Genomic DNA, 17362 nt, shown 5'->3' on the forward strand with positions numbered 1-17362 from the left:
GGGGAGAAGAGAGACTGGGGGGAGAAGAGAGACTGGGGGGAGAAGAGAGACTGGGGGGAGAAGAGAGACTGGGGGGAGAAGAGAGACTGGGGGGAGAAGAGAGACTGGGGGGAGAAGAGAGACTGGGGGGAGAAGAGAGACTGGGGGGAGAAGAGAGACTGGGGGGAGAAGAGAGACTGGGGGGAGAAGAGAGACTGGGGGGAGAAGAGAGACTGGGGGGAGAAGAGAGACTGGGGGGAGAAGAGAGACTGGGGGGAGAAGAGAGACTGGGGGGAGAAGAGAGACTGGGGGGAGAAGAGAGACTGGGGGGAGAAGAGAGACTGGGGGGAGAAGAGAGACTGGGGGGAGAAGAGAGACTGGGGGGAGAAGAGAGACTGGGGGGAGAAGAGAGACTGGGGGGAGAAGAGAGACTGGGGGGAGAAGAGAGACTGGGGGGAGAAGAGAGACTGGGGGGAGAAGAGAGACTGGGGGGAGAAGAGAGACTGGGGGGAGAAGAGAGACTGGGGGGAGAAGAGAGACTGGGGGGAGAAGAGAGACTGGGGGGAGAAGAGAGACTGGGGGGAGAAGAGAGACTGGGGGGAGAAGAGAGACTGGGGGGAGAAGAGAGACTGGGGGGAGAAGAGAGACTGGGGGGAGAAGAGAGACTGGGGGGAGAAGAGAGACTGGGGGGAGAAGAGAGACTGGGGGGAGAAGAGAGACTGGGGGAGAGAGAGAGACTGGGGGAGAAGAGAGACTGGGGGGAGAAGAGAGACTGGGGGGAGAAGAGAGACTGGGGGGAGAAGAGAGACTGGGGGGAGAAGAGAGACTGGGGGGAGAAGAGAGACTGGGGGGAGAAGAGAGACTGGGGGGAGAAGAGAGACTGGGGGGAGAAGAGAGACTGGGGGGAGAAGAGAGACTGGGGGGAGAAGAGAGACTGGGGGGAGAAGAGAGACTGGGGGGAGAAGAGAGACTGGGGGGAGAAGAGAGACTGGGGGGAGAAGAGAGACTGGGGGGAGAAGAGAGACTGGGGGGAGAAGAGAGACTGGGGGGAGAAGAGAGACTGGGGGAGAAGAGAGACTGGGGGGGGAGAGAGACTGGGGGGGGGGGGGGGGGGGGGAGGAAGAGAGATACGCCTATGACCGCTCCGGAATTGTAAGCTTTCTTTTGATGTAACACACGTGTAGGTACGCTCTATAACTTTCGAATGGATAGAGAACGGACAGACAGGCAGAAGAGCTCTTTTATAGATATAGATAGATAGATAGATATAGATATCAAATATATAAATGATTTTGGTCCCGTCATTGAGGTGTCTGAGCATCCAAAGACTTCTCTAAATAATGTGGCCGTCCTCAGAAATATTGATGCCCTTCTCCTTGATAGGAGGGTTAAATCAAAGCTCTCGTCTCACCCACCAACAACTGATCTCAGGATGCAGTTTGTCTGGATCAGAGAATTATACAGCACAGAAAGAAGCCCTTTGGCCCATCATGTCCACGCCGGCCATCAAGCCCTGTCTTTTCTAATCCCATTTTCCAGCACTTGGTCCTGTAGCCTTGTATGCTATGGCATTTCAAGTGCTCATCTAAATGTTTCTTGAATGTTGAGGGTTCCTGCCTCTACCACCCTTGCAGGCAGTGAGTTCCAGATTCCAACCACCCTCTGGGTGAAGAAGTTTTTCCTCAAATCCCCTCTAGACCTCCTGCCCCTTACCTTGAAACTATGCCCCCTGGTTATTGACCCCTCTAGTAAGGGGTAAAGTTCCTTCCTATCTACCCTATCAATGCCCCTCATAATTTTGTACACCTCAATCAGGTCCCCCCTGAGCCTTCTCTGCTCTAAGGAAAACAACCCCAACCTGTCCAGTCTCTCTTCATAGCTGAAACGCTCCAGCCCAGGTAACATCCTGATGAATCTCCTCTGCACCCTCTCCAATGCAATCACATCCTTCCTATAGTGTGGCAACCAGAACTGCACACAGTATTCCAGCTGTGGCCTAACTAGCATTTTGTACAGCTCCATCATAACCTCCCTGCTCTTATATTCTATGCCTCGGCTAATGAAGGCAAGTATCCCATATGCCTTTTTAACCACCTTAGATCCCTGAAGGCAGCAGGACAGGTAGATATGTACATGCACACCAAGGTCCCTCTGATCCTCTGTCCTTCCTAGGTTCCTACCATTCATTGTGTATTCCCTTGCCTGTTAGTCCTCCCAAAATGCATCACTTCACACATTTCAGGATTAAATTCCATTTGCCACTGTTCTGCCCATCTAACCAACCCGTCTATATCGTACTGTGGCCTGAGGCTTCCCTCCTTGCTATTTACCACTCCACCAATTTTTGTGTCATCTGCGAACTTACTGATCATACCTCCTACTTTCATATCTGGACACAGGCTTCCAGTCACAAAAACAACCTTCGACCATCACCCTTTGCCTCCCGTCACTAAGCCAATTTTGGATCCAATGTGCCAAATTGCCCTGGATCCCATGGGCTTTTACCTTCTTGACCAGTCTCCCATGCAGGACTTTGTCAAAAGCCTTATTGAAGTCCATGTAGACTACATCAATTGCACTACCCTCATCCACACACCTAATCACCCCCTCGAACAATTCAAATTGGTTAGGCATGATCTCCCCCTGACAAAGCTATGCTGACTATCCTTGATTAATCCTTGCCTCTCCAAGTGGAGAATAATTCTGTCCCTCAGAATTTTTTCCAATAATTTCCCTACCACTGATGTTAGGCTCACTGGCCTGTAATTCCCTGGTTTATCCCTACTACCCTTCTTGAATAATGGTACGATGTTAGCTGTCCTCCAGTACCTCCCCTGTGGCTAGAGAGGTTCTTCTGTCACTAGATGATCTTGTGGTGAATTTCCGCAGGGTTTCTACAACTGTAACTGTGGCAGAGACCCAGAAACCTCCCATGGAAATTCACCCCATGTTATTTCCACAACTCGATTCCTCTTTGGGTGAAAGTTTATCCTCCCCATTCATTTTTAAATTACATTTGTTCTGTATTTTCAGAAGTTGGAATTGCTCTCCTTAAAGCCCTACATTGCACAGTGATTAGGAGCAGCTGCTTTTCTCATTCTCTGGCCTAGGAATCCTGAGCACAGCTATTACTGCCCTTACTGAGATCAGAGAAGGCATGTAGAATACATAGCCTCATTTGTATAACAAGTCTCAGAGTGCAGTGTGAATTTGTTTTTGAAGTAGGTAATTGACTGAATCTCATTTATACTGTCAGGGTATGAATGGTATATATGTAACTGATAACCAGGTCCTGCCACACACAGCAGCGTGAGAAACAGTTGCTTGTTGGTACTCCAATACATTTCCTCCGAATTATGATCACAGATACCACTGGAGTCATTTTCACTTGTCCTTGTAACACTTGGCTCTGACTGTGCTCTATTCTGCCATTAACTTGTTATAAACGGTGTTACAGGGCATCTCCAAATGAGCATTTAATGGGTGGAGCATTCTGGGAGTTGGGTAGGGGGCATTTCCTTTCCAGTGCATCAATGCTGCAGCATAACCTCTCAACTGGGGGCTGGTAAAGTGAGCCAGGATTACCACTTCTCATCATGATCCAGCTGGAAACTCCACGCAGGACATTCCTACTAGGCAAATGTCCAATATGACTGACTGAGATCACACGGAACAAGAGATCCACACATAACTTGAAATCAATTTATTGTCATAAAAACTGTTATAAGTTTGTCATGCATTAATTACAGTCTCCAGTATTAATACATTTGAGTTTACATTTTTAAAAAAAAGGAACTTGCATATGTTCTTCTCTTAGAGTGAACATGGGGGGGGGAAAAGAGAGAAGAGGAGTGGAAATTATATACAATATTACTCTCCGACTTTGATCTTTCCCTATTGAAGCCAGCCAGCCACTCCCCAGAGCAGGGGTGTGAGGATGGCCTTTAACCGCATGCTATGGCATTTTGTTTTAGTCAGAGAGCGAGCCAACAGTCCCTGCATTTAACCAGCAGCATTCAAAACAACTTTACAGCAAAAATCAGCAACATATACCGACACAAAGCAAAGACACATGACTTTAAACTGATCATGACAGGTTGGGAATGGCCGCGATATTTGTAGCCACCTCCAAACAGGTTACAGGCCGACACCTCGTGTCTGATTTAAGGCATTTCCCAGTCTCCAGGAACTACAGACACCAGCAAGGAGATTTAGCAGTGAATTGTGTATATCTGGGTCCTCTTATGCCCGTAACGACACTCCCCCTTCCTCCCTCCCACCCACCCGTGATGCTACATGATGGTGCAACAGGTGATACAGGACTGAACTCAGTGTTAAGAATGGTTCTGATTGCATTCTTATGGTGAGAATATCTGAACTACATAACGCAAGGTAAGCATGCTTCACAGCTTCCAAGCAGCAACAGCACCAGTTGACTTTGGTCCCTGACAGACCTGCAGCTCACGCCCCGCAGTTGAAAGGTTGGCCTGTATGGCTCCTGTACGGTACCAGCAGAACAATCGTCCGTCTGTGGCTCGTCGCCCTGCTGAAAACGAGCTGCCCGTGATCGCTACTGAACCTTTACCCAACGCGAGGACAAGACACCCGAACCAGAGGAAAAGTGCAGAGAGATCAGTAAATGATGGCAAACAGCACAAAACACCCCAACCCCCAGCAATGACTGGAACCAGTACCTCAGCCATTTATTGACGAGCTTCTCTCTCTGCTTTGCCGTTACACCTGCTGACTTAGCCCTCCCAACAGTGGCACAAAGCAGGGTAGCTGTCCAGTACAGAGAGTCTGCCCGTGAGCTCCCTCTTCCAGCCCAATACCAGTGCACCATTTATAATTTTAGCATCTACAACTGATTCTTTGGCTAAAAATAAATCATATTTTTTTCTTTGGTACAAACACTTTCTTCTTTCCCATCTCCCTCCCTCCTCTAACCCCATACCCGCCCCCATCCCAGCACTAACTTTGAAAAGAAGTTCGGGTTGAGAAAGGTCAGTTGGTCATCGAGGCCTTGGTGAAAAATCCTCAACAGTGCTTCATGTGATGAAAATCGATTTATGAAAACCCAATTCAGACGGGGAGAAAATACACCAGGACCTTTAAATTTGTATGACACTCACAGCAACTTTACAAACTGCCAGTACAATCTGTAAATACCTTCCTGTCTATTCACTCAGTGATATCTGCTCCAATAGCACACATTGATTAAAGCTCCCTCAGTGACATCGCCCTATCTAGAAAGTTTTTTTTAAAAACTGATTGCTTTCTACTGTCATGCCAACTGCACAGACAAATTCCCCACCTCTGACATGATCTGGGGCTTCCCGTGGCAGTTGTTGGTAAGCAGAGGAAAACGTGGTTTGTGAAAGAAAGCGCAATGGCACTCATGGGGTCTCTGCTTCAGTGCTGCCCCAGTATCAAAAATAAAAGCACTAAACTCTGCTACTGTGATAGCCATTCACATGACTCCCAAAAGGAGTGTTGGGGAGAGGATTTATCATAGCGAGAAGCCACCCACAACAAAGAATGGAAAACAGGTAGCAACAAAGTCACGCCAATGAAAACACTGCACCTGTTCACACAAGCAGCCTATGTCTGACTACAAGAGGTCTCTGATTCCAGGTCCGAACGCTCATGGGTGCAGCCCCAACACTCAAGAAGCTGAACACCATCAAGGACAAAGCAGTCCACTTGATCGGCACCTTAACCATCCACACCCTCCAACCTCTGGCGCAACGTGGCTGCTGTTTGTACTAGCTACAGGATACACTGCAGCAACTCGCCAAGCCTTCTTTGGCAGCACCTCCCAAACCAGTGACCTTCACCACCTAGAAGGACAAGGGAAGTAGGTGCATGGGAATACCATCACCCCCAAGTTCCCCTCCAAGTCACACACCATCCTGGCTTGGAGATAAATCAGCTGTTCATTCATCGTGTCTGGGTCAAATTCCTGGGACTCCCTACCTAACAGCACTGTGGGAGTACCTTCACCACATGGACTGCAGTGGTTCAAGAATGCCCATCACCACCAAGGGCAACGGGGAATGGGCAATAAACACTGGCCTTGCCAGCGATGCCCACATCCCAAGAATTAACAAAATAAACAGCAGGTTGCTACTGCAGGTAAGAGGACTTTAACTGTCTGCGCCACTCTGATTCTAGCACTTGGGCACATTATCTACTGTCTGGCTCAAAGGTAGAATGAGAACTCTTTCAGAGAGCTGTCATGGCTAATGTAGAACCGGGGTTTTGGGGGGGGGGGGGGGGGGCGGGCGGCGGAGAAAGAGGACGACAAAATTGGATTTATGCAGAGGCATTATAACCCAAAAAGTATATTTTTTCAGTAGAAAGTCCTACTGTTGTTTGAGGTTACTCAGGGTCTAATATCAGAATTTTGTTTTCAAATAATCTCAAACAAAAGTATAGGACACAGGTCAAAGACTAAAGCAGGAGGATTAGCGACTCCAACTTGACTCAATAAACCTAAGATGAAAACTCTCAACATCTGTAGAGTGGGAGCCAGGATAGCCGGGCTCCGTGTTTTGGAGATTATATACACCACGCTCTCGCTCCCGACTCTCCTGCTGAAGTACAGGAAATGAGCACTTTCCCACATCAAATGTCTCCTGATCATTTGCCAATATGCCTTTAAAACTACTTTCCTTCCGAAATCAATTATTTTACATCAGGAGATGGCTCCTGTTGCGGTCACCGTAACAGCAGATATTATGGGATGCCCAGTTTGCCCACATTTCCATGCAATATGTGCTCAGTTATGTCAAAGTGTTTAAAGAACAGCAGAGACAGACTATCAGCAGGGCTGGAGTGTGTCACAACAAAATCCTCACACTCGCTTCCCCACAAAGTGAGCTAATTAAATAGCAGCAGTAGGGTCCCACTCGAGATTCAAAAAGGCAGTTTTTAATAGCTTAAAAAAAAAATCAGGCAATTTTTAAAAAGAGTAAGTCACCTAGATCAAGCACAAGGGCAAATTCATCTGTGAAACTGCACATTTCCTCTTAAGGTCAGGTGTGACTGGAAAATATAGAAATCATCTGCATGATCAGAAAGAATCAGAGTTTGCAAATTTGTGCAAAGATGCCAGAATTCCATGACCCATCAGAATCCAATCAATCAAAGCACCAATTTATAACCTTGCTACCATTTACTCTCTACCCAAAATGTTCATACTGGCTGTGGATTCCCCGCTTCCTCACTATTTCACCAAAGCAACTAGAATGGAGTTCAAATTCCCTCAGGCCAGATCGACTGCCTTTGATAAAATTTGTTTAAAATGTATTCAAGTTCCTTTCCCTACCTTTCAGATGTGAGACACATGATCTGGTTGGTTTGCAATCTGCATGATAGAAGGGGATTGAGAGGACATGGATTTATGGCAGTAACACGCTGCATACTCAGGAGATAATTACGCATTTTAAATCACTCCTCATCCCTCAAAAAAAAACCCAGTGCCCTAGCCAATATTTATCCCTCAACCAAAATCACAAAAACAGATTATCTGGGCATACAAAATTGGCTAAGGGACAGAAAACAGAGTAGTGAACAGTTGTTTTTCAGACTTGATGGAAGTATACGGAAGTGTCCCCTACGGGCCAGTATTAGGACCACTGCTTTGTTCAATACATATTAATGACCTGGACTTGCGTATACAGGGCATTATTTCAAAGTCTTCAGATGACATGAAACTCGGAAAAGTAGTAAACAGTAAAAAGGACAGAAGCAGACTTCAGGAGGACATTGACAGACTGGTGAAATGGGCAGACACATGGCAGATTAAATTTAATGCAGAGTAGTGTGAAGTGATGCATTTTGGAAGGAAGAATGCGGAGAGGCAATGTAAACAAAATGGTACAATTTTAAAGGGGGTGTAGAAACAGAGAGACCTGGAAGGATGTCAAGGCCTTAAGAGTGCAGAGGAGATTTACTAGAATGGTACCATGGATGAGAGACTTCAGTTACATGGAGAGATTAGAGAAGCTGGGAATGTTCTCCTTAGAACAGAGAAGGTAAAGAGGACATTTAATAGAAGTGCTCAAAATCATGAAGGGTTTTGATAGAGTAAATAAGGAGAAACTGTTTCCACTGGCAGAAAGGTTGGTAACCAAAGGACATAGATTTAAGATAATTTCCAAAAGAACCAGTGGGGAGATGAAGAGAATTTTTTTTATTTTACATAGTGAATTATGATGATCTGTAATGCACTGCCCAAAAGGGTGGTGGAGGTAGATTCAATAGTAACTTTCAAAAGGAAATTGGATATATACTTAAAAAGTAAATATTTTCAGGACTATGGGGAATGAGCAGGGGAGTGGGACTAATTGGATCGCTCTTTCAAAGAGCCAGCACAGGCACGAATTGCCCAAATGGCCTCCTTCTGTGCTGTAAGATTCTATGATTTATCTCACTGCCATTTGTGGGACCGTGCTGTGTAAATTGGCTGCTACGTTTCCCTACAAAACGACAGAGACTGCACTTCACAGCCAATTAATTACTTTTGAAGTGTTTTGAACGTCCTGAGGTTGTGAAAAGTGCTTTGACCATCAACATTATTTCTTGACTAGGGCTGGGAACGCTCCTTCTCTCGTTCTTCCAGACCTCACTACTAAATAGGCTGCGCTAAATGAAACTTCTTTCTCTCGGTCAATAAAAATTAGAACGCAATTTTTTTTCTTCAAACCGCCTCCACCCACTACCGCCCCCCACCCCCCACCCCCAAATGATAGGTAGTAAATTATACTCAACTTTGAACAGATCAAAGATACCAGGTAGTTTAATCTGAGATATTATCCTTCCAATGTTAAAGAAAAATAGATAACTCAGAAGTAAAGAGCAAATAGTATGAATTAGCATCTTGTGCGATGAATTCTCATCGCACAAGATGCCAATGGGCCAATAAGAGGGTAAATGGGCCTCACATATTACAGGCACCAAATGCAGGAATCTCCATGTGTAAGCCGTATTTAACAGAACTACATATCATGATTCAGGGCATGCAGCAAAAAACTATTTGCCATGATAGTTTCTCTATTAAGTCGAGAAGGAGATCTGACAGGCCCAGTGTCATCATTGTTATATAATGGATTATAAACACCCAGCATAGTGGGAGACTGGTTGTTCAAACCTGGGCCATACATGAACTGAAAGAAAGAGAATACTGGGACAAACAGAGGAATAAAACTGGATTCAGCTCAGGTTAACCCCATGCAATGTACACAGACCAAGTATAAACAGGGTATGAAAATCTGCATGATGCACATGGCTAAGGTGAGTGTGCATTACACACATCCACCTGCCCAATGGATGCTTCATTTTTCACCAAACATGAAGGACTGCTAATTCTTCAAAACACTGCACGGAATTGCTAGACACGGCTCCACCTTTCACCACTAATCCAGCAGTTGATTTACTCTCAATGTTAACACAGCCTCATGGGGTGTGCTGTAGTGAATGGGAATACTCTGTACACCGGGGTGTGCTGTAGTGAATGGGAATACTCTGTACGCACCGGGGTGTGCTGTAGTGAATGGGAATACTCTGTACGCACCGGGGTGTGCTGTAGTGAATGGGAATACAATGCATCAGTGGGATTCAATGCAGTGTATGCTGGATGTGTGAAACTTTCACACCGTGTCTGCTTCAACTGTGAATATCACACAGCAATACAATTCTAGATTGCATCCTTCCAAAATGTGGGTGTGTCAGTAGAGAGCATTTTAAGCCATATAACACTGGGGTACAGGTCTGTCACTGTATAACACTGTGGTATACTACTAGTGGGTACAGGTCTGTCACTGTATAACACCGAGTACAGTGTTGGTGGGTATACGTCAGTCATTGTATAACACTGGGGTACAGGACTGTCATCAGTGGTGGGAAAAGGGACCAGTGATGAAGGAATTCAGTTATTTGGAGAGACTAGAGAAGCTGTGATTGTTCTTAGAGCAGAGAAGGTTAAGCAGAGATTTAATAGAGGCATTCAAAATTATGAAGGGTTTTGATAAGAGTAAATAAGGTAAAACTGTTTCTACTGGTAGGAGGGTTGGTAACTAGAGGACACAGAATTAAGGTAATTGGCAAAAGAAGCAGAGGCGAAGATAATTTTTTTTTTACGCAGCGAGTTATGATGCAATGCAATGCCTGAAAAGACAGTGGAAGCAGATGCAATAATAACTTTCAAAAGGGAATTGGATATTTACTTGAATGGAAAAAATTGCAAGGCTATGGGGAAAGGGCAGGGGAGTGGGACTAATTAGATAGCTCTTTCAAAGAGCAGGCACAGGCACGATGGGCCAAATGGCCTCCTTCTGTGCTGTAAGATTCTATGAAATTTAAGGTGATGAACTAATGGTATCATGTTAAAGTCCTTGGCTTTCTCTGCAGATTAGTAACACTGTCTTCGCAATAAAACACAAATGATCACACACTGAAATGATCTTTTAAACACAAGCAGGTTGGCTGTTGCCCACCACTTCGGTACCTGTAACCAAACACAAACACCGATCACAAACATCCTGCCGGGATGGTATGTGCTTGCTTATTATGCATGTTACCTCTTCAGCCTTGCATTCCTACACATTTCAGGGCAACTAGGTCCCCTTGCTGAGGGCTGAAACCTACTTAAAAAAGTTGAGAAATTATTTTGACGAGGTCTGCAGCATCAAATGGCCAAAGAGTGTTGATGAACCTTTGGCCCCTGGAGAAGAGATGATTTTTTTTTCTATACACAATTCCTTTCCAGAACACTGCTTAGCTGTCTACCTGCATCCAGGTACCATTGAGTGGTTGGTCGCACAGGAGTAGGCCAGTATTGTCATAATCAGAGCTCGATTTTTTTTAAAAGTTAAATTTCCTTTTGGTTTTTGACTCTTTGAACTAGTCGACATTTCCACGTGGAAACATTTGGCTAACAAGTCTGGAAAGAAAATGCTGTCCGACTCAATCCTGACATTAGATTCTATTTTCCTTAAATGTACAAGGCAATTTCTTCATTGCCCTGCCTTGTCTCCTCCCGTATTCTCCCCTCCTCTCAAGGTGCTGGGTACAGTTCGACAGCACCTGGGTGCCGTATGCGACTTTCCCAAGTGGCTATCCTTCAGTAAATGTCAGGAAGGAATTTGACCAGGGGGCATCACAACCAATTCCAATTTTGACCTGACCTGCACACGTTTTCTTGCTAGTAGGGGCCAATGGATCTGGATGACGTTCTAGTTTCCCTCGTCCAGGGGCACCGAAACCAACTGTATCCCCCAACTGCTGGCTGAGACCAGCTAGCTCGGCGGAAAGCAACGATCGAACCTGGGACTGCCTCGCCTGTAGGGCTCAGCTGCAAACTAGCTATACCAACTACACCATCAATGGAAAGAAATAAGACAACTGTAAAAAGTAGTGAGATCCTGATGCCTTATTCTGTGACCTGTACAGTGAGGCACCAGGTCTATTTTTCAGCACCCTTCTGCACTCAGAAATTTCAACATTTTCCTTGAGTAACTCATTGATTGCTCTGCCTCACCCTTCAGAATAGCAGCTTAGAAGTCTGTCGTGGCTTTATGGTTTACATGGGTCAAGGCTTTGGCCTGGAGAAGGTTCTGTCTGTTAAATGTCGACCCATACAATTGGACTGAAATTGCTGTCAAATCATGGTTGAACAACTCTCAATCTGCTTTGCTCTTAGACTTAAAATCAGCAAGTGACTGATCGATACCTGCTAGCAGCACTGCCACACCCTAAGACTGGAGCATTCCATTATTTGCCCTGTGATCAGAACATCTGAGAGAGTTCAGAAGCTCATTATAGTCAGAATACTGTAGGATTTATTTCCACAAGGAACACTTAATGTTGAAAACCAACAGAACAGAGTGTAACAACAGTCCCTTCCCAACTAATACAGATGATACTTCTAGTCTTCAAACCTGAGCTTCCTACAAAAAAAATCTGCCAATTATTATATTGGGAAGGTGCCACAATTAAGAAGTCTTCCAATGATGATAAAGACAGAACTCTTCAAAATCAAATCACTAACGACATTTAATGTGACTAAGTGGGAGGCAAGCATTCCTTTCCTCTGGGATCCACCTCTACTACCCCCACATAGTACTAACTGGGAAGCTTTCTGATGAACCACAAAACCCAGCACCCTACCCCAACACTGGGTCCCATTATATATCAAAGCATCTCTATTTACACAAGTAGAGCAATTTGACTTTACAAGTGAAACACAACACTCCACTGATCGAAGGACGAGCAATCCTACTAAGAGTAACTGATTTAACTTTGTTGGAAGATGTATGCAGCCAGAGTTTTAAGAAAGGCAGTTAATATATCGCTCTGAATACTGCAGACTATGAGTATATGGAGCAGCATGTAAACAGCACATAGGTGGCTGGCTCATCAACAGTCTCTACTCAACTTGGTGCTGTCTCCCCGTTTGGGTGGAGCTGGAGGTGGTCCGCGCCGTATCGTTGCATAGCCTGAGATGTTGCCAGATGCATACGCGCCGGTAGATTCCTGGTCAAAAAGCAATTCAGGAGGAGGAGGAGGAAGTGCCATGTCGTCCATGGTGGTGATGGGCTCTGCTTTGGATAGACGCGCAGAGGCTAATGAGCCATGTCGGGTGAAGGACTTTCTCTGCAGAGTCCTATTGAGGTCAGCCAGAAAATGAGGCTGCACAGACAAGGCCGGTTTAGGAGACACTGGCACTGGAGAGATGGGAGGAGCCTGGTGTTCTGAAGACTCCCCTTGTGTCAAGCGGGTGCTGTCGCTCCTTTTGGGAAGTACTGGCGGTGGCGCTTTCTTTATTGAAGACTTGGACCATGTTTGTGGCTGAGGGTTCACCACTGCTACCTTAGGTGGGACAGCACTGGAAAAACCAGGAGCTGCCATCTCCAATGGAGGAGGGGGCAGAAGATCCAGGTCTGGAGGGGGTGGTGGAAAGTCCGAATCTGAAGGAGGCGAGGGAAACTCGGACACGGGCTCTTTCGAAGCAGCTGGAACTCCTGGGCCTCTGCTAGGTGGCCCTCCTGGTGGGAACATCAAGTTCACTGCAGCCAAATTTAATTTACCAGGCTTTGAAGGAGCAGGTGGTGAGGCGGTGATATCCAGTGCTGGAGATCCTAAAGGAACTGTTGGTTGTTCAAACTTATTGCTGAGGGTCTCCATGGGTTTTCTGGACTCCCTTGCATCTGCACAACTGGGTCCTTTCATGCTGGAATGCCTCTGGGGCGTGGGAGGTGGCTTCTTACCACCAGGGCTAGACGTTTTCTGAGTTTTTTTGACTGATGCTGATTTGACTGGGGTGGGAGGAGGGGTGGGGTTAGGTGGGGGAGGTTGGGGTAGGCTGCTTTCAGGAGGTGGAGGGGGAAACTCAGGTGATGGGAGAGAACTAGGCTGCCATTTGGGTTTTGCTTTCACAGCTGGGGGAGATGTAGGAGCTTGAAGTGGGGCTGGTGATGGCTTTGCAGTTGAGGCCGCAGGCAGAGGCTGAAACTGGTTTATAGACTGTTTTACTATGGAAACTGCAGGCGGTGGAGGGATGGGCATTTGGTCTGCAGTTACAGCCAGCTGTTTCGGCGCAGATGGATGAGGAGGAGGAGGAAGAGAGGGTGGCGGTGGCGGTAGCGAGATCTGTGCAACCGAGAACTTGGATGGTTTTACCGATGGTGGTGGAGGGGGAGGTGCTGGAGGGGGGTCCATCTGAACAACACTAGGCGCTGCTGGTTTGGGAGCTGTTTGAGGTGGGTAGTTTAGAGAGGCCCCGAATGGAGCCCCTACCTTTTTGGTGACAGCACCCTGCAGTAGAGGTGGTGGAGGAGGTGGTGGCGGAGGAGTCAAGTGCTGCTGGGCAGGTGACAGAATGTTTTGCTGTTGTAACTTCTGTGGTGGAGGCGGGGGAGTGAAGGCAGGCACCATGGGAGAAGGGCTTGGTGGTCCTGGTTTAAAAGCAGACGGACTATGGACCGCTGGAAGAGGTGGTGGGGATAAGGGGATTGGCGGCGGTGGGGATAAGGGGATTGGCGGAGAAGCACACTGCCCATCACTTTCTACCAGCAGCTGGGGCTTCACAAGCTGCGAGGGTGGAGGAGGTGGGACGGCCTGCTGGCCTACAGGTGCAAAGGAAGGTGGAGCCGGCTGTTTGCTTGGCTGCTGTCTGCTGATGGTGCTGTATTTGATGAAGGGGGCAGCGGGTGGGGGAGGAGGAGGGGGAGGTGGTGGTGGGGGAGGAGAGGGTTGTGGTGCGACATGAGGCATATTGATCCTGGTCTGAGGGGAAGTGAGTGGTACAGGTGAGGGGTAGGATCTGACCGAGTCCATCCTGATCTGTGGAGAGAATAAATAGAAAGTTACCAGAATTCTCCAGAGCACAAAGGGACCATCGCCTTGGACATCAACCCTTTTCTCCAGTCAAGTTTTAAATTAGCTCTGTTTAAAAGCAAGTGGAAGTTATCTAAATTAGTATAAACTCTTAACAAAAGGAAGATCATTCTACCTTTCCTCCTCCTTAGCTTCTGCTGCTGGTTGGATGAGTGTAATGAAACTACTACTTCTGTGGGTCAGTTCGCAAAAGCAGTTGGCAGCTCAGCCACGGAGACCAAAGGTGACCGATGCAATTCCTGGTTTGAGCCAAGGTAGCTGATCTCAGCTAGGGCAGGGATTAGGGTGCTCCAATTGGCTTCAGTGCCCTTGAACTACAGGGGAGAATAGCCAGGGCTCCCTTTCCTGATTTCTATCCAGTGATGCCAGACAGGAAGAGCCCATCTGTATGCCTTGAGTGAAGGCAGCTCCGGTCTCAGGTTAGGCTGTGATGCCACCTACAGTTCAGTAGCCTGTTGATGTTCACTGGCTGGACTTGTGTGAAGAGTGGTCACTTGGGTGAGTTACCAGAGGGTGGCAGGTGCTCCCAGATGGGGTGGGAATGGGAAAAATAAAATCTTCACAAGTAAAATAATGAAGCACTGCTCTGTCGATACATGGAAAGTTCTGCTCACAGCCCTCTATCCACATGACTAAAATCAGATGGTCTCTGGGCTCCTGCAGGCCTACAGATTTTGAAGTTACAACACTAGAACAAAGTCCAGTCAGGACAGATTCAGTTAAGAATTGTCCTAGAAACAGCAGTTGAATTTCCAGGAAGATGCTCAGATTAGTAGCATACAACTGTACGCAGTGAACCACCTTCAGATAAAGGATCTGTCACCATCACGCAATGACCCCTGACAGCAGCTGCCACTGCAATTCCTTCAGAACTGCAACATTCACTTACTAACGGCTGCTGGGATTGAGACAGAGACTGCCCCAAACTCATTTCACGTCAGTACCCTATACCCAGCAGAGAAAGGAGACTCTCATCCCATCAGTCTGGACTGGTTTTGAATGGAGGAGAGACCAGCATCTAACCCAGCCACTCCAGATGGTGCTCGTGAAGAAAACTTCTAACTTGGAAAATTAGTGAAGCCTCTGCACGTTACAAACGTTACTTGCAGGGTTGCAATGAAGTTTTGCCAGGATTCCCTGCGGAATGCCCCAAAATGGATTATTCCTTATGTTAATTACATTGCTATTTGATACTGCAATAGATTGTTCCACTCCAAATCATCTCCAACACGAACGACAAACAATCGTGCCCTACACTCAATTCAAGGTTGTGCCTTACAGGGCGCTGTGATACAGGCTAATTACATGCCTACCCTGAACAATTTGTCTGTAATTGAACAGGACAGCTGATCTGCCCCTCAGGCAATTTAAATTTATTTAGTTTGTTAATGGGATTTAAAAAGTTCAATTAAGCCACAGCTCCCTCAATGGCGATGCTGATTAAAGCAGCAAGAAGCTGACCCACATCGGCTAGGAGAGTCACAGGTTTGATTCCCAGTTTATGCGGAGTTAGCTCATCTCCTCAGGAAACTACAACCCATCACCAATTTCCTTTGCTCCACCATTGGCGGCTCTGCCTTCAGCTCTGAAATTCCCTCCCTAAGCTTATTCGCCTTTCTACTTATCTCTCCTCCTTTAAGTCGCTCCTTAAAATGGACCCGAGGGTCAGAAGGATAATTACAGACAGAAATTATTAAAAGCTACGTTGCTGGAACCACGAAAGTGTCATTAAAGGCAACCGGCTGGAGATGTATAATGGAGGGTACGAGTTGGATAGTCTGGAGTTTTATCCGATTTACTTTTAGGGTCAGGGAGAAATTTACAGAACTTTTCTTCAGGAGGTTACAAGGATTGGGTACTGACACTGAATTGCACATGGTCTGAAAGGAACAGCTCAATGAGCATATCTCATGTTTATTTCACTCCTCCTCTCAAGGCTGACTCTTCCTGGGGTATGGGTTCCACGGGCACCAGCAGCACTTCTTGACCTCATCCATGCTTGACTCTAGCCAATGAGGGTGGGCAGGGCAAGCCACCGTGTGGGGCATCACAGCTGAACCCCATTGTATCCTCAACCAACATCCACTTTCCAGTAACTGAATAGAGATCAAGAATAGGAAGATACTATTGAGGAAGGTAATAGCAGACTGCAGGAGGACATAGACAGACTGGTGAAATGGGCAGAACAAATTTAATGCAGGAGAAGTGTGAAGTGAAACATTTTGAAAGAATGAATGAGGAGAGGCAGTATAAACTAAATGGTAAACTGTGCTTGCTTAAAACCGGTTACATCTCTAACGTTACCAGTTTTGACGATAGGTTATCAACCTGAAACGTTAACTGTTTCTCTTTCCACAGATGCTGCCTGACTTGGAGTATTTCCAGCACTTTGTTTTTATTTCAGATTTCCAACATCTGTAGTATTTTGCTTTTGTAACTGGGATTAAAAGTTTTCTTTTCACTTCTCTCCTTGTTGTATAGGATGGAAGCAAGACACTATGGAGGTAGGGCTATCCCACTATAGTGAAAGCTCTCTATTAAAAAGGGCTGATAACTTTCACAAAGGGTTTCAGTACTGCTAGAAATGTTGGCAAAACCCTAACCTCTGCACCATTCCTGGACTCTCTGGCGAAACGTCAGGAAACACATGCGCAAAGGACACATACACAATCTTCAGGAGGGAGGACAGGAGGTAGCAATACTGGAGAGTTAGTAGGCCTCTGCTTTAAGCAGTCAGCTTGACAACACTCTCAGCTGGGTCAGAAGACCATGAGTTCCCCCAGTATCTTGGCCAACATTCCTCCACCAACCGCCATTACCAAAAAACAGATACACTGGTCATTCATCACATTACTATTTGTGGGATCTTGCTGTATGGAACGCAACTGCTGCATTTGTCTATGTAACAGTTACCACACTTTAAAATAATTCTGTCTGTGAAGTGCTTTTGGACATTTCTGGGAGATCTGATAAGGTGTTATAA

General features: G+C 46.4%; 1 protein-coding gene across 3 annotated transcripts in view; it reads right to left on the reverse strand.

Annotated features, from left to right (window-relative positions):
- Positions 1 to 3667: 3667 nt before the first annotated feature.
- LOC147120067 (ras-associated and pleckstrin homology domains-containing protein 1-like) overlaps positions 3668 to 17362 on the reverse strand; it is a 287386-nt gene continuing 273691 nt past the window's right edge. For all 3 annotated transcript variants that reach the window (XM_085985600.1, XM_085985599.1, XM_085985598.1), the window contains one exon: positions 3668 to 14325. In XM_085985600.1, coding sequence (XP_085841726.1) covers positions 12400 to 14325 — 1926 coding nt within the window. In that variant the 3' untranslated portion in view covers positions 3668 to 12399. The remainder of the gene's footprint in view (positions 14326 to 17362) is intronic.

Source organism: Somniosus microcephalus, chromosome 4 (genome assembly GCF_052327205.1).
Source record: "Somniosus microcephalus isolate GS21.2 chromosome 4, FLI_Smic_1.0, whole genome shotgun sequence".
Classification (NCBI taxonomy): Eukaryota; Metazoa; Chordata; class Chondrichthyes; order Squaliformes; family Somniosidae; genus Somniosus; species Somniosus microcephalus.